General features: G+C 38.6%; 1 protein-coding gene across 1 annotated transcript in view; it reads left to right on the forward strand.

The window, feature by feature from the left end:
* SFT2D2 (SFT2 domain containing 2) overlaps positions 1-23,862 on the forward strand; it is a 26,775-nt gene extending 2,913 nt beyond the window's left edge. The window contains exons 2-8 of the mRNA XM_027868596.1: positions 7,001-7,087; positions 7,327-7,412; positions 17,323-17,404; positions 19,257-19,292; positions 19,391-19,449; positions 21,510-21,539; positions 23,442-23,862. Of these exons, the coding sequence (XP_027724397.1) occupies positions 7,001-7,087; positions 7,327-7,412; positions 17,323-17,404; positions 19,257-19,292; positions 19,391-19,449; positions 21,510-21,539; positions 23,442-23,481 (420 nt within the window). The 3' untranslated portion in view covers positions 23,482-23,862. The remainder of the gene's footprint in view (positions 1-7,000; positions 7,088-7,326; positions 7,413-17,322; positions 17,405-19,256; positions 19,293-19,390; positions 19,450-21,509; positions 21,540-23,441) is intronic.
* The last annotated feature ends 2,792 nt before the right edge of the window (positions 23,863-26,654 follow it).

Raw genomic sequence — 26,654 nt, forward strand, 5'->3', positions numbered from 1 at the left:
TGATATCTCACATCCAAATTCACATTGACCCAGAGGAAGTCGCTCATATTCAGTGCCAGAGGTAGTCATATGATAGTATTTTTAATAAGAAGAGCTTACATTTGCATGGTACTTGGAGGTTTGCAAAACACTTTACCTATTTTATCCTGTTTGCTTTTCATGACTCCATGAGTTGTGAAACTATTTTCCCCATTTTACAGATTAGGAAACTGAGGGATATGTAGATTGTGGCTTGCCCAGGGTCACAGGGTCACTATGTATAACTTGGACCCAGGACTTTTGACTCCAAGTCCATTTCTCTTTCCACTGTACCACATAGTCAACAAGCATTTGTGGAGTAGATAGTTTCAAAAGCTGTGCAAAGCAATGTGTAAGGTAATCCTGTGCGTGGTGGAGTGAAATAGAAGAAAGAGAATAATTGAGAATAATAAGCCAATTTAAAATTTTTTTTTGTGCAAAAACATTGTTACCACTTTTCCTTTTCAGAATGTGACATGCTATTTTGGAAGAGGTGTCTTTGTATCAATATTGACCTTAAAGAATCTGTTTGTGGAAAGTATTTCACAATTGGCTAGTTTCATTTTAGGTAGGGTTTTGTTTTGTTGGGGCTTGTTAGATCATGACCTTTAAAAATGTTGTTCCTACTTTTTATGGTTTATCAGATTTTTAGAAATTCAGACATTACAAATGATAAAAGGAAGGGAGGCTGGTATTGATGGGAGGTTGAACCAGATGACTTCATGTCTTAGAGAGAAAGAGCCTTGAACCAAGAGTCTGGAGGTCTGAATTCTGGAACTATGCATGCTAGTAATCTGCTATGCATCCTGGTTGAGAAAGTTTACATCTCTAGGTTTTAGTTTCTTCATCTGTGTAATGGCAGTTGGACTGAATGTTCTTTGAAGTTCCTCCCAGCTTTCACCTTGAGAAATATCTCTTCCAGCTCTAAAGTCTGTTTCTACAAAATGTCATTGCATATTTTTTTTCACTCTGTAAGCAGAATAACGGGAAACATGATTCTCACCCTACCCCCCTCCTTGTTTCCTGTTCTGATTGTGATTTTTTTAATGGTAAAAATATAACTTTCTATAAGTTTTTCTAAACTAGATCTTATGTAGTTGCAAAAATTTCATTGAAATGAAAAATCTCAGGGACCCTTATGATGAATATTTCAATATTTTTTTCATCCTAATGAATATGGGTTTAAATTTCTCTTTTAAAAGTTGTCTTTTGGGGCAGCTAGGTGGTGCAGTGAATAGAGCACCGGCGCTGGATTCAGGATGACCTGAGTTCAAATCCGGCCTCAGACACATAACACTTACTAGCTGTGTGACCCTGGGCAAGTCACCTAACCCCACTGCCTAGCTAAAAATAAAAAAATAAAAAAAATTGTCTTTGAAATAATATTTATAATAACTAGTATTATATAGCACTTTAAGACTACATTTATTATTTCATTTCATCCTTACAACAACCCTAGGAAGTAGTGTTATTATCTCCATTTTACAGATGAAGAAAATGAGGCAATGAGAGGTTAAGTGACTTATCCAAAGTCACAGAGCTAGTAAATGTCTGAAACAGGATTCAAACTCAAGTCTTCTTGACTTCAAATCCAACGCTTTACCTACCATATCACCCATCTGAGCATGAAAAATAGGCTCTTATAAACCCTTAAGAAAGAGAAGAAGGTGGCCACTCAATGAAGTAAATTATTGTAGATTAATTCAGTACTCTGATCTTGTGCCACCAGGCATGTTACAGGTACCACTCATCTTGGGTGACTCTTCTTGTCTTTCCATAAATCATCTATAGAGGGTAAGGAGAATTTCTGACCTTCAGGTAGTACTTTTAGGTTTGCAGAGTACTGTATGGACATTACCTTATTTGATCCTCACAACAATTCTAGGAGGTAGGTACTATGGTATGTCTGTTTTCCAGATGAGGAGACTGAGGTTCAGATTAAGTGACTTGCCTAAGGTCACACAATATGGGTCTGAGGTGAGATTTGCACCAGGGTCTTCCTAATTTCAAGTTCATCGCTCTATTCACTATGAGATAATGTGTAAAGTTCTTTTTAAACCTTAAAGTTCTATATAAACATTTTTATTATTTATTGTTGTTGTTGTTATTATTTTTATGCCAATGGTTCTCAAAGTGTGGTTGGAAGACTCCTGGGGGAGTCCTGACGACACTTTCCTGGGGTCCAGAAGGTCAAAACTATTTTCATAATAATGCTAAGATCTTATTTGCCTATTATAATACTCTTCCTTTTTCTGACTATGTATCTGTATGGGACTGGATTTTCTTCAAATAGTTCAACCAAAACAATTAGGGTCTTTCTAATTTCAAATTCATAGCTCTGTCCACTATGAGATAATGTGTAAAGTTTTTTCATATTGCCACAGATTGAATGCAGAAGGAGCATAAGATAACCCAGCTGTATTTAAAATTTTTATCAATTTTGATTTTTAATATGGTAAATATTGATAGATATTAACCACATAAACAAAAGCTCTTTGGGCCGACAATAATTTTTAAGGGCGTAAAGGGGTCTAGAGATGAAGATTTAGGCCTGTTACCCTAAAATTCACCCAGTGTTCTGGAGGTTTTTGTTGTTCAGTCATTTCAATTGTGTCTGATTCTTCATGACCCCATTTGGGGTTTTCTTGGCAAAGATACTGGAGTGGTTTGCCCTTTCCATCTCCAGTTCATTTTACAGATGAGGAAACTGAGGCAAACAGGGTTAAGTGACTTGCCCAGGGTCATACAGCTAGTAAATGTCTGAGACCAGATTTGAGGGTAGGAAGATTAAGTCCTTCTCACTCCAGGTCTGGCACTCTATTCAGTGTACCACCTAGCTGCCCACTTCTGGACTATCTGACTCTTGTTCTTTTAATGGTCTATTGATACCATTGCAACAGGGGAAATTCCATCTGTTATTATCTTTTATCCATAATTGGGACCAGCCCTCACTTCCTTTTCCTTTTATGCATGTTCTTTAAAATGTCATCATAGCCAGTGTACCACAGCCTATTTATATCCACCATGTGTCTCTTGCCCTTTGGGTCACCTGCAGTTGTGAATTAGCAATTAAAATTTTAACATTGTGCATGTAATGTACGTAATGCAGTGTAATCCAAAATACAGACTTTGAGGTTTACAAATAAATGTCAGACTTTTGGTTCCAAAAATGTTCTTGCATTTCCTCTAAAATGTTCTGGAAACATGGAAGAGTCCAGTATTTCTCCCTCGCTTCCTAGTTGCCAGCACTTTCCTCAACAATTCTTAGTTTTCCTTTCCTTTGAACAGAAACTCATCAATTCCCTCCCTCTGTCTCAAAGTCTAAAGGAATCTTTTGTATTCAAATACCGGTCTTCGAAGATTACACATAAAAAAGTGCTTAACTGAGTTTCAGCAGTTCCAGTTTTCAAGAAAGTGTATTAGCAGATATACTCTATCTGGCCTTATGTGGGAGACCAGCCATTTGAAATGAATTCAGTCTACAGCAAGTTTTTGAAGATTTGCAAGAAAAGGTGTTTGTAGCCTTGAGTGAGGATTGTGGTTGTTGTTCAGTCATGGCTAAATCTTCATGGCCCCATTTGGGATTTTCTTGGTAAAGATGCTAGAGTGGTTTGCTATTTCCTTCTCCAGCTCATTTTACAGATGAGGAAACTGAGGCAAACAGGATGAAGTGACTTGCCTAGGGTCATAGTAAGTGTCTGAGGCCGGATTTGAACTCAGGAAGGCTGGTCTTCCTACCTGTAGGCCCACCATTCTATGCACTTTACCACCTACCTGCCCTAAGTGGAACTGAGTGCAGGTTCGAGTCTATAATCTCTGGGCACCGATGGCTGAGCTTGGAACTTCTGAGCTTCAGTAGGCCTAAAGCTGCTTGAGTGTCCACCCTAAGTTCAGCATTGATGCTGTGAGCCCCCCATGGGAGGGGTGATGTGGCATCAGACTTCCTAAAGCAGGTCAAATAGGGCCCATGTTGGAAAAGGAGCAGGTGAAAGCTTTCCCGACCATCAGAAGTGAAATCAGCCTCATGAGCTGCACTTCCAGGCTGGCTGAGATAGGGAGACCCAGTGTTCTACCAAAAGGTCCTTTGGTTTCACTGAGTTTATGTAGAACCAGATACAACTGCACACCACTTAGACCAGTGTGTGAAGCGTACATTTCACAGGGCTTGGGTACAGTGCCCCTGTCTTTTTTGAGGGAGTGGGGTAAGGGTGTGAAAGGGAATAATGATCATTAAAAATTATTTAAAAGTGAGACTCTGAAAAGAACCTGAAGTATCATTTCCCTTTTTGTAGGTGACAGACCCTTACAATAGGGTGAACTTAAAGACAAAAGCCCTTTCAGTAAAGTATTTGGAATAATGAGCCAGAACATGTCTAAACCGTGACTTATGTGTTTAGTTTGTTTTATAGTCTTAGTACTAGGAGCTCCTTAAATTTTGGTTCAGTCATAATTTAATGATTTGTCCTGCAAAAATGACCCACTGACTCTGCTAATAATCAAATATTCATAGGAATTTTGAGTTGAAAGTATCCTTAGAGAGCATTTAGCCCAATTCCTCCAATTTACAGATGAAGCAGCCCTGGAGTGGGTGGCTGGGGGGGGTGTCTCTGCCAAGGTCCCATAGGTAATAAACAATAGTCAGAACTTGAACGTAGATCCATAGATTCTAAATCACATGTTCCATCATTTCATTCCAACATGCAGTCCAGTGTTTCTTTCCACCTTGATAAGGTAAGTTCAGCTGAGTACTTCCTGTATGAGTAAGATGGATGACTGACTGGCTTCTCATGTCATTCTTCTTGAGGTGGGTGGGGAAGAGGCTTAGTCAGAAGTAGCCCAACCCAATTGTCTAAAGACACTCTTAAATCATGTTAATGATCAGTGTCACTGGATCAGGCTTAAGAGGCTGCTCAGGTCTGACTCAGAAACTCCTGAATGCAGAGATGGTTTTTATTAGCCTCGTAAAGGCAAAGCATCTTGAGTATCCTCCTGCTCAGCAGATGTTGGTGTCCATGAGTGTCTTATTTGCCGTGTTCTCATGTCATTGGGTGCCTGTTTGCATGGAGTTTTTGGTGTGCTTTATGTTGCAGTGTAACGAGCCATCTTCTGGGCCATGTGTGAGTGTGGGTGTGAGATGGTGTGCAGAGGAGAGATGATAGGCAAGATGCTGCCTTTTAAGAACACCTGATCTAGGTACCTACCTCCCATGTGAAGATTAAACCCTATGACATTGTTTTCCACATCTGGGGGTACCTGGGCACCCCTCCTTCTAGATTCTCATTCAATAAGAAGGCTGGAGGTAAGGGCTGGTCCCAGCTGCAAGAAGGCATTCTTGCTACCTTCAATAATCAATTCAATAAACATTAAGCACCTACTATGTGCCGGGTACAGTGCTAAGCACTGGGAATACAGAAACAGGCAAAAGGCAATATCTGCCCTCCAGGAACTTGTCACGTCATGGATGGAGACTCTGGAAAATGTGTACCCATGAGGTTGATAGGGTGACAGTGGCTTATGCTTCCTGTTAGCTGAAGTTTGTATCTGGCTTGGAATGATGGTGGCCAGTTTCTGTTTGGTCATGAGACCCTGGAGGTTAGAAAGTGGTTTGGTAACACTATTCTATGCTTTGCCTGAGATTTCTTCTGAGAATATGGATATATAAAGATGATGCTATCAACTTCTTGTGGATCCTACCCCACAAGTTGTTCCCTTTGTGCTGTCCCCTCCCCTTTGACTTAAGGAAATAGAAAAGTTGGTAAAGACCCAGGAGAAACAAGTATGGTAATTAATTGACCAGGATCTCTTGTAGTCTTGGCTGCCTCTTCTACTTTAAATGTTCTGTTGGCTGCCTCTAACAAGAATGGGTTCTACAGTATGGTTGATTTTTCAGGCATGAACATTCAGGCCAACATTTTATTACCAAAGTAATTTCTTTTTCTTTTTTTTTGGGGGGGGGAGGCTATTGGGGTTAAGTGACTTACCCAGGGTCACACTAGTAAGTATAAAGTGTATGGTCTGAAACCTCATTTGAACTTAGGCCCTCCTGACTCCAGGGCCGGTGCTCTATTCACTGCACCAATTAGCTGCCCCTACCAAAGTCATTTTTTTGGTGACCCCTTTACCAAATACCTCAGGGTAGAATGAGTCAGTTTAATAGTGCCATTACTATTATTAGAAAGCCCTTTTTTACACCCCAGCAACTTCCGTACAAGAGCATATGTTTCTCTAACCATCCTACAGGTAGCTTTCACCTTGTGATGAAAAGATTTGGCCACTAGGATATGTTTAGCTTATTTTCCTCTTTCTTCTGCATGTTTCCTATCTAGGAACTGGGGGGAAAGGAGAAAAGGAGCTTAGTAAAGAGACTTTGTTCCTCACTCCCTTAGTCTCTTTCCCTGTTCGAGCATTTCCTACTCAGAGTAGGCAGGAGTGGAGGGGACTTCCTATATAGGGATTTAAAAGCCTTCTCTTCCCCTTAAGGCTCCCTTCAGCTCCCCCCCTTCTCCATGAAGGCATCCCTGATTTCTCCTACTTCCTCCATTTGAAAGAAAACTCTTCCTCCTCAAGTTTTTTTGGAGCTTTTTGTGTAGATTTCTCTGGTCACATCCGACTGTGTAATATACTTATTTGTATATATGCTTTATCTCCACTATTGGACTGCAAGTACTTTTAGGGTAAAAATTATATTAAATTCTTGGTATTCCCTGAGCCTCCTAGAGTGCCTTGTGATGGGGTGCTTGTGCTTGGCCCCCACCCCTACGACCATGTTTCTGGAAGCTACCCAGACTGGGTCTTAGGACTGGAGCCTGAGCACAAGTACACCATTGCCTTGGAATAGTACTTGGATTAGTAAATGTTTGGATTGAATTAGTTTTGCTCAATATAGTCTTGTCTCAAGTTATCTCTTTGCCACTCCCACTCCCTTACTTGGGAACTTCTTTATATGTGTCCTTTGTACAATTGACATATTTTTAAATTTCAGATTATTGAAACACCGTCATTAAGCTGGGGCACAAGAATCAAAGGCTTTGCTGCTTGTTTTGCCATAGGGATTATCTTCTCACTGATGGTAAGATTGCCCCTTGGTCTACTCGTGGTATACTTCCCTACTCGAATTCTACTAATACAGATTTAAAAAAAAGAGAGAGAGAGAAAATTTCACTAATAGTTGCCTTGGGTGGAGGTAATTTAATAGTTCTGATTTGTTCATTGAAATATATGCAGAATATTTCCCTTCACAAAAATCCTTGGTCACTTTGTCCCCTTAAGAAAGCTCATCACTTCCCTTTTCTGTTGTTCTTATTCTAGGGGACTTTTATGCTGTGGGTGCCTCGGAGAGGACTTGTCCTTTTTGCAGCATTTTATACCTTGGGGAACATTGCATCACTTGGGAGGTAACAGACTTCTTTGTCTAACCTGGCTAGTCCCTGAATGAGAAACTGGAGCTAGGTTGTGCTAGAGGTAGGGGAGAAGAAGGTTTTCAACCGGGGATTTTGCATTTTTAAGGATTTGGCAAATATAGAATAATACTTAAGGAGTCATGGTTTTGTTGGGATGGAAATGCATTTACTGATACAGATGGCAACCTCTCCGTCTGTGCCTTAAAGACAATTTCTTCATTCCTGTGGCCAAAGAAATGTGGAACTTACTAGTCAACTGTTTGGTTATGAGCCTCTTTACACTTAATAGGTCTAGTTCTCAGTGACAGACACACTGTCTGTCTCTGGGGCCATATTCAAAGACTTTCCAACTTGATATGTTGGAGCTTATGTTCTACTTGCCCAGGGCCACACAGCCAGTAAGTGTCTGAGGCCAGATTTGAACTCAGGAAGATGAGTCTTCTTGACTCCAGGCCTGGCACTCTGTCTGCCCAGCTGCTCCAAGGCATTAGAGTGAGCCTTTATTTGTATATGGTGCTTTTAACACTTAAAGGAGTAATAACAGCTGATATTGATAATTGTAGAGTGCTCAGTACAGTGCCTCACACATAGCAGGTGCTTAACAATGCTTGTTCCTTTTTCCTACTTTGATACAGTGTTTTAAGGTTTGCCAAGTACTTAACATGTACATCTCATTTGATCTTTGTAGCAGCCCTGTCCAGGGAGGTGCTATTTTTGTCTCCATTCGACAGGTGAGGAAACAGGCTGAGAAAGGCCAAGTGATTTGCTAAGTCATACGGCTAGTAAGTGTTTGAGGGATGTTTCAGACTTAGATTTTCTTGACTCCACATCCATTTTACTTCCACTATACTACCTAGCTACCATCTAAAGGGTGTGCATATTGCATAGCTTTCTAGCTGTCTTTTGAGGTGGATAGAATTGAAATCAGATCATTAAAAAAGAGCAAGAAGATACTTTGGAACTCTTCTAGTCAACAGAGCTGAGGAAGCAGGCCCAGAAATTTCAAAAGCCTTATCCCAAGGTCTTTTGGCCAGTTGTAGTAGAACAAGGGCTAAGATCCTCAGTTTTCTGATTGCCCTCTTTCCACTGTACTTTGTTCCTTCCTTCATGTCTGCTTTGCAGACGAGGAAACTGAGGCATCGAGAGGTTAAGTCATAGGTTTGCAGAATCCCAGAATTTGAAGGAAACTTGGAGGTCATTTAGACCAACCTGTACAAGAACAGGAATCTTCATAATAACATCCCCACAAGTGGCCATTCAACCTCTACTTGAATACCTTCAGTAACAAAGAACCCACCCACTCTCCAGAAGGCCTGTTCCAGTTTTGGATAGATCTAATTGTTTACTTTTCCTTACAATTAGTGTAGATCTGACTGCGGCTGCACAGAGTTTGAGTAGGAAAGGACCTTCTGGTCCGTCCAGGCCAACCCATGTCTTCCTACAGCAGGCCTGGTCATCTAGTCTCAGCTTGAATATTGCCAGTTAAGGAGTAACCACTCACTCTTGAAAGCAGCCGATTCTGTTTACGGCTAATTCTAATTGTTAGAAAGTTTCTTCTCATATCAAATCTAAATTTACCTCTGCATTTTTTTAGCCAAGGTCTTGTTGGATCTTGACTCTCTCATACAATATGTTCACTATTCAAAGTCCCTCTCAGCTTTGTAGGGATGGGGTCTGGACCTGTAGGGAACTCCCTGGTTAGGAAACTCTTTCTACCAATGCAGATCATGACATTTTCTGCAACTCGATAGTTTTACTGAGTTTCCTAGAGAATTGAGAGGTTAAGTGAATGTCACACAGTCAGTATATGTCATAGACTGGACTTGAAAATACATCTTCTTGGCTTGGAGGCTAGCTGTCTGTCTAAACAACACACTCGTTTCTTCTCATCATTTCATCTGACAACTTGATAAGTATGCCACATGTGTTTTTATCCAAGTAACTGATAAAATGCTAACACTCTGCGGGGTAAGTACACATCTCTGAGGCATTCCACTGGACACCTTCTGTCAGGTTGACATCAAGCCATTAATGACTGACTACAGTATTTCAGATATAAAAAACTTGGCAAAAATCTAGGTGAACTATGTAGCGTTCCCCTTATCTAACAGGCTGAGTAAACTTGGCAAAAGGGGAAGAAATGTTAGTTTGACATGACCCATTCTTGATGAAGTCTTCCTAACTCTTTATAATCACCACTTCCTCTTGGTGTTTATTAACTGTGTCTGATCCATTCTAGAATTTACCCAGGAATAGAAGTCAAGGTCACTGGGCCTCTTTTTTAAAAATCAAGACAATATTTACTCTTCTCCACCCCTACAGTACCTTTTCGGTTCTCCATGATTTAAAAAAATTTTTTTTAAGTTAAAAATGTTTTAAAATAAATTTTTATTGATTTCATTTGTTATTTACATCATGATAATTTTCCCCAGTATTTCTCCCCCTCCCCTTCTCAGAAAGCCATCCCATATAACAAATAGTATTTTTGAAAGAAAAAGGAAAGAAGAAAATCGGCACAACTAATCAATAGATTGAAAAAGTCTGAAACCACGCGAAATGTGCAATATCCGTGAACCTCTCACCTTCACGAAGAATGTCTAATGTCTCTTCATTTCCATAAATGTTCATTCATTATGGCCATTGGTTCAGCAGTCCCATTTCTGTACCTGAGGATGTGGTGCATTTGGGCTAGGAGACTTAAATTCATCAAGGGCTGCTAATGCTTTCACTATTTTTTTTTTAAACTTATCTTGGCTATCAACTCTCTTTTAGTAATTTTTGTACTGTCTCAGAAACGGACTATTGAGTGCCTCTGCCTTCTTTCTTGTGCTGTTGTCATTATCCCATTCATCTCAAGCAGTGGTCAATCTTTTTTTGCTTTTCCTTTTTTTTTTTTTTTGTAAGGCAATTGAGGTTAAGCGACTTGCCCAGAGTCACAAAGCTAGTGCAGCTAGTAAGTGTTATGTATCTGAGGCCGGATTTGAACTCAGATCCTCCTGACTCTAGGGCCGGTGCTCTATCCACTGCGTCCCCTAGCTGCCTCCTTCTTTATCTTTTTAAACATAGTTAAACAACTCCCCCCCCTTTTTTTTGTGGTCCTTAGCTTTGTTCACCAGCCTCTCAGCTCATCTTGAACTTTAGAATTCATGACACTATTTTTGCTGGACTGTGCCACACTTTATATTCTTTATCTATTATTTGGACTTGATTCTGTCTTCTGTACATACCTTTTTAAAAAAATTTAAGTTGGTTGATAAGTTTATCTCTGTAGCCACATAGGTCTCTTCCTACAGATTTCCCTTTTTTCTTCCTTGTTAGAATTGTTTCTCATTGTGTCTTCAGACTTTCCTTCTGGAGTCCGCCATCTTTCCTGTGCTAACTTCCACTGTAGAAATGAGATCCCCTGTAGGCCATGGCTTCCTCCTCCTCCTTATGATCCCTTTGAAATCTGCTTTGAATCCAGGGTACAAGTCAGACTTTGCCTGGTTCTCATCTCCTTCTCTGTCACAAACTCTAGGAAGAAATAGTCACTTGCCCAAAGGCTCTCATCATTTCTACCCCAGCAACCAGCTCTTCCTGTTAGTGAGACACAAATACAGGAAATATCTTTGGTTGATCCCTCTGCATTTTGAAAGATAAAATGATCATTAAGACAAAAGAAGTTGTTTTCTGTTCTGCTTTTGGTAGAGAATTCCAGCAAATAGCGACATAATTGAAGTTCTCCGTCACTACTGCATCATGTATCAGGCTTATGAAATGTTTCCTGAACTCCTCATCTATTTCTTCTTTCTGTCCAGGTGGTCTCTAGTATATTTGAGTGGCAAAATCACGTTTGTTTCTCCCTACATTGATCGTCACCCAAATCTTCCACAACCTGCTTTTCCTTCTTGATTCCTGCACTTCCTTACATTAACGTACCTTTTTAATGTTCAAGGAGACCCTACCCCCATCCGCTTTTTACTTGTCTTGTACCTTTTGAAGAAGATAATTCCCACCCAGAGCCATATTCCAGTCATGGGTTTCATCCCACAAAGTTTCAGTCATTTTTAGGAGTTTCAGTTATTTCCTTGTGGTAAGATTTACTCCCATACATTCTAGCTCTGCCCCCGAAATCAAGAAACACAAGTCTAATCTCTCTTCCTCGTGATAGTTCTTTAGATGCTTGAATACAATTATGTCTCCATTGAAGGCCTTTCTTCTCCAGGCCAATTATCTCCAGTTGCTTCAATTAGTCTTTCGAAAATATGCTTCTTTCCTCCTTACCATTCTGGTTACTGTTCTTTGGACATGTGCCAGCAGGCCCTTGTCATTCTTAAAATGCAAAACCTAGAATGGAACACAGTGTTCTAGATGTGGTCTGATCAGGGCAGAATACGGTAGGACTATCCATCCTTGTTCTGGACAACGTGTCTCTTGTTGGCTTGTTTTAGTTGCCAAATTACCCTACTGTTTCACATTGAGCTTGAGGCCCATTGAAATTCCAGATTTATTTCACATGGTCCACTTTCTTCTCCATTTTGTACTCATACATATGATTACTTGTACTTGCATCTAGATTTTACTTTTCTCCCTATTAAATTTAATTTCAGTAGATTCAGCCCAATATTCTTGCCTATTGAGACCTTTCTGCATTCTGATTCTGTTATCTACCATATATTAACTGCTCATCTCAGGTTTATACCATCTGCCTTTTTCACTTTTATCCAAGTTATTGAAAAAATTAAAAAACAAGAGGCCAATGCATCATGGCACAGTGAATACGGCACCGGTTTAGACATGAGGAAGACCTGAGTTCAAATCCCGAATCAGATGCTTGTCACTTAATCTCTCTGTGGCTCAGTTTCTTTATCTGTAAAATGAGATTTGGGAGTGGTCTTGATGGTCACTTCTAACTTTAAATCTGTGATCCTATTACATTATTGGGGCATTCTATTAGAGATCTTCCAAGCTGACATTGAGCTATTAATTTGTGCTCTTTGGTTCTAATCATTCAGCTAGTTTTGAATCCATTTAATTATGCTTTGATCTAGTCCAGACCTCTCCATTTTACCTTGAGAACAATATGAGATGATTTTAGATACCTTGCTGTAATCTAGCTATATTATATCTTTGGCATTTGCCCAAATGGAATTCACCCTATCATTAAAGGAGATGAAGTTAGTCTGGTCTTAATGAAGCCATATTTCTTCTTAGTAGTCACTACTATTTTTCTTTCTATATACTCACAAACAATCCATTTAATAATACACTCTAGAATTTTGCTAGAAATTGAAGGGAAGTTCACTGTAGTTCACCTATCACTTGCAGATTTCACTTTCTGCCCTTTTTGAAAATAGGGACAATATTTGCCTGCTTCCAGTCCTACGACATTTTTTCCTCCATGATTGTCCAGGGGTCACTGACAGTAATTTCAGTAATCACCTCTTTCAGTTTCTTTCAACAGATCAGTGAAGGTCACTGGGTGCTCTTATCTCTTCACTTATCTGGGTTTAAATGCCCTGTCGACCATTTTTGAGCTACCTTTCCCAGTCCAAACATCAACATTTTTTTACTAGAAAAAAAAATAGAAACAAAATAAAAACTCTTCTTTCTGTGATCTTATATTCATTCAATTCATGTAAGCAAAAAGTCCAGTCCCTTCTATGAGGTACCTTATGCCCCATAATTTAAAACAAATACACAAAAGAAGTCCATTTTTGTTATCCTCATTACAATTCATTACAAACCTTGCTCATTCTGAGTTTTAGCACTACTGATAGTATTCTTATAGGACTATTTTCCTTTCATTTGTATTCATTCTCTGTTACCTTCCATCATATCTATCTCTATATCTTTTATCTTTTTATATTTTATATCTATATCTTTTCTCTTTTTTTATGTTTTTATCTATTTCTATATCTGTTTTTATATATCTATATCTATGTCTATATCTACATCTATATCTGTTTCTATATCTACATCTCTAGTTATATCTATATATATATCTATATATGTAGATATGTGTCTGTCTGTCTCTATCTACATCTTTATAGATGTCTATCTGTAGAGAATGAAAAGAATGAATTTATCATTAAGGCAAATGATTTGTCTGGTAATTTAACATCCCTGCGCCTATTTCTCCATTTGTAAAATGGGGATAACTCTTGTGTTGCCTATCTCAGTGGGTTTTCTGAGGAACCCCAAAATGCTACATGAATCTGAGTTAGGGTTATTAGTAGTGTTATCTCACTCCCCAAATTACTTATATCTACTTTTCTGTGAGTACGTTGAATTTCTCTAGTAGAATACAGGTATCTTGATTCTTAAGTACAAAGGTTATTTTTTTCCCATTATTTCTCTGGTAGGGAGCATATGTCTTACACATATTAGTTACTTAAAAAACACGAGTTGTGTTGAACTGAATTATTGTAGTTACTACACAGGAAGATTCCTAGCATTGCTCTTTCTTATTGCACCTAAAGAGTGATTGGATTATTTAAAAGTGCTTTGCTTGCTCTTGGAAGTACCTTCTCATCTTGTCTGGTCCTAAACTTAGCATTTGTATGACCATGGACAAGCCATTTAACTTTTTTGAGCCTCAGTTTCCTCGTTTGTAAAATGAGAATAATAGTGCATGAGGGAATCCGAGTTAGCAACAACCATATGGGAAAATGGTCCAAATCACTACTAATTAGAGAAATGTAAATTAAAACAACTTTGAGTTTGAGTTTCCACCTCACACCCATTAGATTGGTTAAGTTGACAAAAACAAAATGCCAAATGCTGGGAGATGTGAGCACTGTGACAAAACAAGTACATTAATGTATTCTTGGTTGAGCTATGAGCTGGTCTATCCATTCTGGAAAGCAATTTGGAATTATTCCGCCCAAAGTTACTACATTGTGCTTCCAGGCACTCCTAGGACTTTACCCCAAAGAGATCAAAAAAAGAGGAAAAGGACCCATATTTACAAAAATATTTATAGCAACTCTTTTTGGGTTGGCAAAGAACTGGAAACCAAGGGATTGTCTATCAGTTGGGAAATGGTGGAACAAATTTTGGCATATAATGCTGTAATGCTATAAAAAAACGCTCAATGTGGGGGTTAGGGGTCAGCTTCAGAGACACCTGGGGAGATTAGTATGAACTGATACAGGATGAAGTGAACAGAACCGGGAGAACAATTTGGACTTAATGCTGCAGTGCAATTACCAAATTCAGTTCTAGAGGATCCATGATATAAAGCATGTTACTCACCTCCTGACAGAGACTCAGGGTACAAACTGTATTTTCTTTTTCAGTGGCAGGGGGAGGAGGTGAAAAGGAGAAAAGGTAGATTTTCATTCATTGAAAGGATACATTTAAGTAAATTTTAAAAAATTGTACATGAGATATTTACCTCACAGGGTTTTTGTGAAAATCAGATTGATTCAACTTATGTGAAGAACTCTGCAAACCTTAAAAGACTATATAAATGAAAGATATTAGTAATAGTAGGAGATTATCACATATATAAATTTGAATCATCCAAATTACAAGTATATCCAGCAGCTACATATAGGCATATAGATATGGGTGGCTAGGTGGTACAGTGTGCTGGGCTTGGATTCCAGAAGATCTGAGTTCAGATCCAGCCCCAGACACTTACTAGCTGTGTGATCCTAGGCAAATCACTTAACTTCTGTTTGTCTCAGTTTTCTCATCTGTAAAATGGGGATAACAATAGCACCTATCTCCCAGAGTTGTTGTGAGGATCAAATGAGAAAATTGTAAAGTATTTAGCACAGTGCCTGGCACATAGTGAACACTATGTAAATATTATTATTATTGTTATTATCCACAAACTTACAGTTCTTTACAGATGTTGATTTATTTTTTTCCTACATAGTAAAAAAAAAATGAGTCACCTTGTTTGTTTTCTCTATTGATATCACACACACACACACACACACACACTCAAGTTCACGTATGGCATATACTATAACTCAGATAAGAAGCACAAAATGACTAAAGCAGCAGCATTCTTTCTGCACAACTTTTCGTTGTGCAATTTGTCACCTAAGATGAAGGTGATGATAAATGTTTCCAGATTAAATAACAGCTATTTATATAAGAAGGAAATATGTATATAATGTACATATGTATATATAATATACATATGTATGCAATAAGCTCATATTACAGTTATCCCTTGCACATCTCCCGATTTTCTCCGTGAAGGCTTTGATATATCATGGGTCGGCATAAGAAACTAAATGGGAATTCTTTGGGAGTTTACAGAAGCCCCAGATGACACTCAAAGGCCAGCAGACAACACAGAAGAAGTTTAGAAACTCAGAAATGCATAAGATATATATATATAGTGTTGTATAATATCAACCTGTTTTATCTTTTAATGACATAATAATTTAGATTTCTTCTCTGATACAAAAGGAAGGCCAAAAAATTTTATGCGGATTTTCCAGATTGTGTGGGTCCTGCACCCCTCAGCCCTGTGATGTGGAAGGGATAACTGTATTATTGTTATTTATTCTTTTTATCATCATCTCAACTTGTAGATCTCAGCATCATCCAGGCAGGGAAAGCCTTAACATGGTGTACTGGTCACTAATGACTTTGACATTGTGGCCTTCTCTCATCATTACTTAGGCCTTGGGTGATGCACTATTATAGTAGTTCTTTTCTTAGGTGACTGTGCATTGCAAGCCCCCCCCCCCAAAAAGGATACTGCTTTATTTTTTAATTTCTCCGCATTTGTTATTGAAGTTGTAGCGTAGACTATAAATGTGTGTTTGATCCAAATTCTAGAAGAGCTGGTCAAATCCCAAGGTGACTGTTCTCTCATTGTTACTTAGGGAAAAATAAAATAAATCATCTGTAATGTTTGTGTTATTGTTGAGTCTTTTCAGTCATGTCTGACTCTTTGTAACCCCATTTGAAATTTTCTTGGCAAAGATAACGGAGTGGTTTTGCCATTTCCTCCTCCAGTTCATTTTACAAATGAGGAAACTGAGGCCAACAGGGTTAAGTGACTTGCCCAGGGTCACACAGCTAGTGTTTGTGTATTTACTTGTAATGTGGCTCAGCTAGTTGCTACCTGTGTGATCTTGGGCTAGTCACTTAAATTGACTGGGCTTTACTTATCTGTAAAATGAGATGTTTGGACTAGATGACCTCCAACTTTAAATCTATGTGTGTTTGTGTATGTGTGTGTGTGTATGTATATATTCCTATGTGTATATATTTCTATATGTATATGTGTGTATATCTAAATACATACATATGTAGTTCTTCTATTTTTCAATGATAAGTTAATATACTGGCTAATATTTAGTAATAGATGTAAATTAAGTGCACTCTTGAGGGAAGATTGTAAATTTAGTTTATCAAGTGAACAGAGGAAGTCATGAAATTGACCAGTAGAACAGGCCACTTAGAAGAGTAGGTAAGGCTTCTGGCTGGTGTTGGGTGCCATAATGTTGACTGATGTTGAACATTATCCACTTCTAGCAATCACTGTAATAAAATCATGGGGGTGCTGTTTTCACCAGGTTTCAGGGAGGACCCATTTAAGTTATCAGAATCTCCTTGTATTTTGTCTCATTGTTCGTTTCAGTCTTAGTTGCCAGTTAATCTCTCTCTGTCCTCTTTCAAACCTCAAATACTTTTTGGAAAAAAAAAAGGCAGGAGGGTAAGAGAAGGATAATTTCTTCTGAAAACTGTAATCAAGCTTATTAAAATGTGAGCCTTTTTGTGGCTGGAGGGTTTGATGTGCACATTGGCTTGTGATTGTGGAGGGGATAGTTTTATTAGATTTCCCCCGAAGACGTCTGTCATGAAGGGGTTGGGGAAGAGAATGATATGATGTTCATTGTGTTCCTTTAGCTGTACTGGTCTCAGACAGGATATGTTTTGCTTACTGCAGCACTATTTTTCTCATGGGACCAATGAAGCAATTGAAGCGCATGTTTGAGCCTACACGACTGATTGCAACCATTGTGATGTTGGTAAGGATTGCATTTTAACAGGTATTCTGAAGGGGGAGTTTTTAATTCTGTTGCACAGTCTGACTTTTTTTTCTTTAAATAGTAATTTGTGTCTTTTTTTTCTTTGTCTTTGCTTTGAACTATCTACCATCTTACAGTTAATGTTAAAGTAAAGGACCATAGTTTCTTTTCATCTAGTTTAAAAAAAAACAAATAACAAACTACCTTAGGAAATAGTTCATTGGTGATTTTAAAAATGCCATTTTTGTTGAGCTCCTCCAGAGGGCAATACCTGTCATTATTGTAATTTCTTAACTGACAGGTTAATTAAAAGAGCAGGGTCAACCTTCTGGTGAAGAGGAAAACATACACAGTCCAGATGCTATGTAGTTTATTTCAGATATACAAAATTGATTCTATGGGTGTCACCTAGTTTCCCAAGATTAGCATTCCTTTTCTTCATTCTCAATTGAAATGTACCCTTTGGCCTTCTCTCCATCTTCCCACCTTCTCTCCCCTACCCCCATGTTCATTCCATACTCTCTGCACCTTTGCAGATGCTGTTTCCTCTACTTTTGGTGCCTTCTTCTCATCTCTCTGGCTATTCCTTCATTCCAGGCTCAGCGCAAGTACCACTTCTACTCTGAAGCCTCCCCTGACTACCTAGAACCCAAGGATTTATACAGGGAAGGGACCTTCAGTCATCTAGCCCAATCTCTTTACAATGTTCCCTCCTTTGAACTCCTGTGATACTTCTTGTTGGTACCATATAACTCTAAGCCTCAGTTTCCTCATCTATGAAATCAAGGGATTGGTATAGATTATCTCTGAAGTCCTTCTCAGATTTAAATCTATGATACTAAGAGCTTGGGTTTTATTGCACATTCTTATTCTCGTGTTATCTATAGTAAAAGACATAATTACATCTATATTTTTTTTTTTTTAGGGGGTGGGCTAGGCAATGGGGTTAAGTGACTTGTCCAGGGTCACACAGCTAGTGAGTGTCAAGTGTCTGAGGCTGGATTTGAACTCGGGTCCTCCTGACTCCAGGGCTGGTTCTCTATCCACTGCGCCACCCTACATCTATATTTGTTGTATCATTTAGCACACTATAAGACATGCACTATGGAATAACACACCTTAAGATCCCAGGAGGGAGGGGACATAGGTGACTGAATTCATACGTATCAGGTCTTCCTGGTCATTCTTTGTCTGACCCAGACAAGTCTCATTTGAAGATGGCTTTCAGAGGCCTGTGGAAACCATTTGGTGGCAAACTGAGATCCCTCTAACTGAGATCCCTCTACCTCTTTAAGGTGTGACGAGTTTGATGTCAACACATGTTCCTTCAAGACTTGATTACTTAGGAGACATTTTTTTTTTAAGCTAGAAGGACTTTGCATGCAAATGTGTTTTTGAGAAGAGGATTATATTTGTTTGTGGGACGGCGTTTCTTAGCCCTTTGCCAGAGTAGCAGACTACAGATGGGCTTTGATGGTCCGAAAGGCCTTTTTTCTTTCTAAATAATATGACTTTTTGCTAGCCAATCTGACTCTAACTCTTCTCTCACATGTATGTGTTCAGTTCTTTGAAATGAAAGGTACTTTGGGGCATGGTGGTGGTAAGGTTATGAGGCCTGAATTGTGCTATTGTACGTTTGTTAGGAATGATAGATAGATGTAGTTTCAAAATGGGAAGGAGGAGCCTTTATGATTAGAGTAAAAGATCACCCAGAGTAAGGCAAACTTTTAACTGTCTACTCTTTTTTTATATGTGAAGTATTTGTTTTGCTAAAGTCCTTGATATGTAAAACTTAAATTTTGCTTTTTTGTTTCTTAATAATTTTAATGAACATCTCCCTTTTCCCCTCTAGTTGTGTCTTGCCCTCACTCTGTGTTCTGCCTTCTGGGTGAGTATGGCTTTCTTTCCTTCCAGTCTCTGACTAATGCCAGTTGCCGACTTATTAGAAACAAAAACCTAAAACATAATTACTTTTTTCTCTTTCAGTGGCACAACAAAGGACTCGCTCTCCTTTTCTGCATTTTGCAGTCTTTGGCCTTGACGTGGTAAGTAACATTATTCATCATTTCAAGTGATAATCATGTATCAGGTGCCTACTCTTTGTAGAGTCCTGGGGTAGGTGTTGGGGGAGAGATGAAGATAGTCATTTTAAAACAATACTTCTGTCTTACCTCCACCCAAGCTTTGGCATTTCTGGGTTAATGTAGCTTAAGGAGATAAAAGTCAATACCTGTCAAGTAGGAGGATTAAGAAGGTACTTGCAGAGAGTGGGGTATGAAAAGCAATGAACATCTGGCTTCACTGTGTCAAATTGATGGGGTACAGCAAGGGGATCTTGTACCACTTTCATTTGGAATTTTGGTCTTTAATTGCTGGCACTGCCCCTCACTTATGGACAGCTATTAACCCCTTAATGACTTTTCATTGTTTTGTGAGGCTGTATGGCCTGTAATATTCTCTTATTGTTCCCTGCAATGTTTTGCAGATGAACTAGTACTCTAAATCAGTGTTTCTCTACGTAGTAATGAGATTGAATGTTTACCTGCTCAGAAAATTTCTGGCCCTTTTTAGTTTCCCCATTGTGGTGGCTTTTTTTTTTTTAACATCAAACTTCTCAAAAAGATGGTAATATTTGGAGGCATTGTCTTTTTGTTTTTGGCCTTTTTTCAAAGTGAGTTCTTATTTACGTAGGTTGGTTTGTGACTGTTCACAATCCATTAAATCTTTACCTTTTCTTTTAATTTGGTGTTATTTTGGCCATCCTTCTCCCCAGTCAATGGTCTGACCTTGCTACTGATTCTGAAATGATTCCCATGTTGAGAACAAACTGGACTTTATTCATTTGTATAGTGTCAGTTTTATCTTTTGATTATTAGTGCTTATCATATCTGGAGGCTTCTGAATGACCTATATGCCTTTGGCCTCTTCCATTTTCTTAATTTTGAATGCACACACACATATTCTTATTTTCTGTCTCTCTCTATATGTGTGTATGTGTGTATGTGTGTATATGTATACACACATGAATATTTTATGTTACATTGTAACATATGTAATGTTGTATGTACAAACATACATATTTTATATACATATATACATACATAAACATGTTTTATCCATATATTTTTTTCTCTGTATGCATACACAAATATAGATTTTATACACATATATTTTATAACATGTATAGTATATGTATATAATATATAAGATGTAGGTATAATATAGGTGTGATATGCATGTGGGTATGTACATGCATGCATGTATTATGTACATGCATTAATCTATATTACTCACATCACATGCATTGTATATAAGATTCATGAATAATATATATGTGTTATGTATATAAGCACACATACATGAATATACATATATCTATATATATATGAATACACACATATCTATGTTATACACATCACATATTACAAGATATGTATATAATATAGAGATTATATACATGCACGTATGTGCATACATGCATGATATATACACATGTACACACATTAATCCATATTATATGTTATATACATATAGTATACATGTTATGTAATATGTATATACATATATATCATACACACATATGGAAAGACAGACAGAATGAGAATGTGTGCATTCAAAATTAAGAAATGGAGGAAGTCAAAGGCATATAGGTTGTTCAGAAACCTCCAGGTACTATGAGCACCAAAAATCAAAATAAAATTGAATCTATACAAAAGGACAAAATAAAGTTTATGTATACACATATATACACACTCATATGAATGAAATGGGAAAGATTTTAAAATTTGGAATATTTTGAGTCTTGTATTCCTTTCAATCACCTAAAATTTTTCATTGACTAGAAATTTGTTGCTTTGTAGTTTAGTTCATTTATGTAGAGTACTATGCTGACAAGGTTAGAGTCATAGGATTTGCCTCCACGTGGCCTCCCCTTTGTTCTATTATGTGGTCACAGATGAGCGTCCTATTGCTGGCCAACGATTTGCCAGTGTGTATGTGCCTTTGGACACAAGGGCAATGATGTAAGGGAGTGTGGGCACATTATATACTCTCAGTGAAGAGATCAGGACTTTCGTTTTGATTTGAATATTTTCTTTCCTTCTAGGTACAGTCTTTCCTACATACCATTTGCAAGGTAATCAAGATTCAATACAGTTTTATTTCAGTACATTTAATATTAATGCTTTATATCCCTCTAAAAATACCATACTTCAGTGAATATTCTTCAAGCAGGTAGATCATTAGTATTATTGAGGATTTGATGGAAGAATCTCTATAGATTTTTCTTTCTTTCTTCCTTATACCAATAGTGGAAAACTATTTCTTAAAATTTCTTTTAACTGGAAATAGCACTGGGTTGAGTATTGGCAGATTTGTATTCTTGCTACGGCTTGTACATTGAATAGTTGTATGACCTTGGGCTGATTATTTTACCTCTCTAGGCCCCAGTTGCCTTCCATCTCTAAAGTTTTGGTACTAAAACAGTGTAAATAGGCATTTATGTCCTTGGACATCTCAAGTTTTAGCACCTATGATCTTTATTCCTTATTCTCTCTTTTAAAACTTAAACCTATAATCACCAAACCTTTTCCAATATTACTGTTGTCCAAATAAGTATTGTTCCTAGATAATAGTGATAAGATGAGAGAGTCTGCATATGTTGGAAGAAGATTTTTGTCAGAGGTTGCCATGTGACACCCACCCCTCTACCACTGCTTTCAGGCTCTGTTAGTATCCAACCTGCGGAATGAGCAGTGTCTACATTATATAAACATTAAGAGAACTGGGTGGCTCTGCATAGAACCATTAGTTTGAAATAAGCCCTAACTAATGATGACAACAGTGATAGTCTTTGACATGGGGTAGCCACAGTTCATTCCCTGTGGAGGTTGGCTAAGTTAATACTTAAATGTATTTAATGTATTTAAATATATCTGTGGGGAACTTAGAAAAGTCAGGAAATTACATCAAAGGAAAAACTTTATTAAATACAAGAAATCAGCTTCCGTATCTAATAATAAGCAGATATACACCAGGTCTGCATTCCCTATTTGATAGTGATCAACCTGGCCAAATTCCTTGTCTTTGCATAATTCTCTAGGAATTTGAATTTATTCTGGATTAACATTTACTGATCTGTTACCAAAAAGTTGGATATATTTTCTACCCATCTTCCTACATACACACACACACACACACACACACACACATGTATATGTATGTATATGTGTGTGTATATATATTCATATATATACATTTATACATTTCATATATATGTGTATAAAATGTATAAATGTATATATATAGAATATATGAAAACATATATATATATATATGTAATTGTCAATGGTGGGAATGGAGCTGAAAGATTTAAAAATAAAAAGAAATCTCTAAATTCATAAATTATCTGTGACCCACCATATTACTTGATATAGTCTACATTCATGGAGGGCTTTCAAATGAAGAGGTTGGAATAAATAAACTGTGAGCCCTCTTCCAACCCTAAGCCATATGCTCTTGAATCTAAAGCCTGTTCAGCTACAAATGTCTCCCCTTATCTCTCCTCCTGCTACCAGCATTTTTAATAGAAGTAAAGACTGGGGCCACATAGAAGGAAGGAGATCAGGGAATTAACAGTCTTTGTGCTGCATCGAGTAGAGGGATTATGATCGCTGTGTAAAGCATGAAGCTGTGTTTAGTGTCTGGAGAAAGAATGTTTGAGCTAATGACCACAATGACTCTGAAGAGAGACCTGCTGTCAGTCCCCTGAGAAGTCTCTCTCAGTAGCGTGGAGTGAAGCAAGTCCATGAGGATTGATTTCCTTGGGGCTTGTAGTAAGGTTACTACTTACTCCTTAAAGTACAAGGTACATCTTAAAAAGCTTCTTGGTTTCCCTCCGTTTGTACTTTTTTAACAATTATTTTTACATTGCCTCACATTTCTTGAAGGGGAATAAAGAGGTTCTACTGAGTATGGGAAATTGAAGATTCATTTCTGTGTTGGAATACTTATGTTTCTGTTTGTGCCTTCTTTGTAGGGATGCTGTGAAGAAGTGTTTTAATGTGTGTCTGGCCTAATAGGCAAAAAGGCACTTTTGAAAAGCCTTGGCAAGTACGGAAGACCAATTTCTGACGACAGTTTTGTAAATATTTTCCTAATTCTGTCTTACAGACTTGAGCCTTTTTTTTTTTTTTTTGGCTTGCAGCAGGTTGTTGCTTGTGTTTAAAATATTGATGGTTGTTTTTGTAAGCAATGATATGTTTTCAAACCAAAATGTCCGTTGCTCTGTGTCAGTTTTTGCGTGCCTGGATTTTAAAGAGCAGAATGTCATTGTTCTTTCCCTTTCCCACTCTCCCTCTCCTTCTCTCCCTCTCTTTCCTCTCCCTCTCCCCCCATCTCTCTATTTTGAAATTTCACGGCATTGTTGTTTATGATTAAAAAAGAAAAGTACAGACTTACCCAGCCATGGTTGAGTCTTGGGGGCCCATAATTTCTCAAATGGGTGACAAGTAGCCTCATCCCTGAAGGGCAACATTTTTTAATCTAGGTATAGCATGCACCTGGGACTTTGGACCTGCCCAGATTTAGGTCGCTGAGCGTGGTCCAACTCCAACCCCTCTGGGCAGTGGAGAACATCACTACTGCTTAGAATGTGGCGTGGGCCTACATAGAAGACCATTCTGCAGGAATGGACAGAGTTGATGCAGGAGCCAGGTAGATGAATGAAGTGGGGAATGAGCCTTTATTTATTGTAAACCCCACAAACTCTGTCATTTCTTGTCCTTTACCCAGCTGTCTGTGCTTTTACCGTAGTCAATGCCTCCGTAGAGCATACTTTCCAGTGTTTGACATAGTATCTCCCCTTCTCCTCCTTTCCCTTCCTCGTTGGTTTCCTATATAATCTTGGCCCAGGGTTAGATGGAGAAATAAATGCTCTGTGGACCAGAGCATTTGCTATGATCTACCTTTCTTATTTCTTTTTTATCCGCCCCTCCATTATTCATGATTGGGAGGGTGGTTTAGTGTATCAAGAGCTGTCCTTGAAGCCTGGAAAACTTGGGTTCTGGGCCTACCTTTGACACATTCTGCCTCTCTCTGACCTAAGGCAAGTCATTTAGTTTCTCATCATTCCAAGAAAATCTCTAAGTTACAGCGAAGGTGCCAGCCTGCAGGGCTGATAGAAGTCACTCCCTTTCCCAGTGTAATCCCAATCCTTCTTTGTGACCAAAGGTTTCTGGAGTGAAATGGTTTCCTATCTTCCCTAGAAGAGGAGCCAAGGAAGAAAGAGTGTAAGAAATACTTCTTACACCTGCTATTCTCCTAGCAGGATGTGGGAACTTCTATCAGAAGACCTTTAAATTATTAGCTCTCTCACTTCTGGCTGAAGACAGCTGGAGGTGAGGATGGGGGGTGGGGCAGGCATCCTATATGGACTAGGGGTCAGGATGTTCAGAGCCACGCACCTAATAGAGGGTTTTGTGACTGGGATACCTGGATATGTCTCTTGGCGTCCCTTATTCAGTTTACTCCTCTTTTTATGCTCACTCTCTACAGTTACTAAATCCTGCTTAAAGTTGACTTGCTGTGGGAGTTGTTTGAGCTGCACTGGAGCCCTGCTTTGATTACCTCCTTCATATCCCTTGTTTAGGGGCAAGAAGTGGGAAGATGACTAGATCTGGAGTCCCAGGGACCTGGGTTAGACTCCAGGCCCTGATGGGACTTGGGGCATAAGTCATTTCAACCCTTCTGGGTCTTAGCTCACTCATCCGTAAGGTGAGGGTATTGGACTTACCTTTCTAAAGGCACCATGGAACAATGGAAAGAGAGCTGAATTTAGAGTCAGAAGACCTGGGTTCAAAACCCAGCTCTGCTACTTTATTTACTAGCAATGTGGCCATGGACAGTCACTTGACCTTTCTTGTCTCTCAGTTTCCCCATCTGTAAAATAACGAGGTTGTTTAGTAGCTCTCCTAACAGATCCCTTCCAGCTCACTCTAAGGCCCCCTTCCAACTCTGATATTCTGTGAAATATTCAGGTTTCCTTCATCTAGGGAGAAAAATTTCATGTTCATCCTTAGGTGATTAGAAGAGATTAAAATTCCCAAGTGGTCCATTTGGATCTAAAGTCATGAAGGATTAAAAAAAAAAGGTCACATGCTTTGTGTATAGAAATCCCACTGCCATATCCCCTGAGAATTTAGTAAAAAACTCAACAGGGTTGATTCTGCTGCAGAAAAAATAGGGCATTTTCTCTGGGACCGACTGGACTTTTGCTTCCTCCAACCTTTGGACCTTATCACCTGTTCTTCTGTTGACTTCTGTACTTGAAGGAGCATAATGTGGTAGAGAGAATATTGGGCTTGGAGTCACTATGACTTGCTTTCAAATCCTGCCTTAGACACACTAGCTATGTGATCCTGAGCAGGTCATTCAACCTCTCTGTTCCTCAGTTTCCTTCTCTGTGAAATGACGGGTTAGATTAGATGATCTCTTAAGTTCCCCTTCATATCTTTTCTTTGTCTTTGAATGCTGTTCTCCTGGTCACTAGCAGAATTTATTTGTCATGGAACTCATTCACTTGAACCACCATCTGTCTTGGAGGTTCCTCCCTTTCAGATCTAATCTATGCCCCTAGAGATTCCAGCATTGTACATATCTTTTCCATTGGCTATCTCTAGTCCCCTAAGGTCAGTAGCCAGTGGTCCCAGTGTAATGAAAAAGGTAGACTTGATTCGTTTTTTTTCTTCCTAGCAGCTAAATGGTGGGCAGACTGGTTAGTGTGGATTAGCTATTGTTTTTAAACTATAATCCACCTAAGACCCCCCCCCTAGATTTATGTATTTTTTTTTAACCCTCAGCTTAATCCATGATTTCCAGTTTGCAGAGCTGGTGTATCAATATCACATTTGTTTGGGACCATGGAACTTCAGAGTCAGAAGGGACCTTAGCAGTCCTTGGACCATGTTTGTTTTTACATTTATATCACAAATCCATTTCTGCTCTTCCTGCCTATATCAAGTTCTCTTCATAAAGCTTTGCTGATTTGGTTACATGGGTTGGGGAAGGGGAGAGGGCAAAAGGCAGAGTCATTCCTAGAATCATAGAATCTCAGAGCTGCGAGGGACCCCAGAAAGAATCTTGTCCAACACACAGCGCAACAAGAAAACTTTCTACAACATACCTGACAAATGGCTATTCCAGCCTTTATTTAAAGACTTTTAGTTTAGTGGAACTTGCTGATTTCTGAGGC

The sequence above is a fragment of the Vombatus ursinus genome, unplaced genomic scaffold, assembly GCF_900497805.2.
Source record: "Vombatus ursinus unplaced genomic scaffold, bare-nosed wombat genome assembly UNPS02014789.1, whole genome shotgun sequence".
Taxonomy (NCBI): Eukaryota; Metazoa; Chordata; class Mammalia; order Diprotodontia; family Vombatidae; genus Vombatus; species Vombatus ursinus.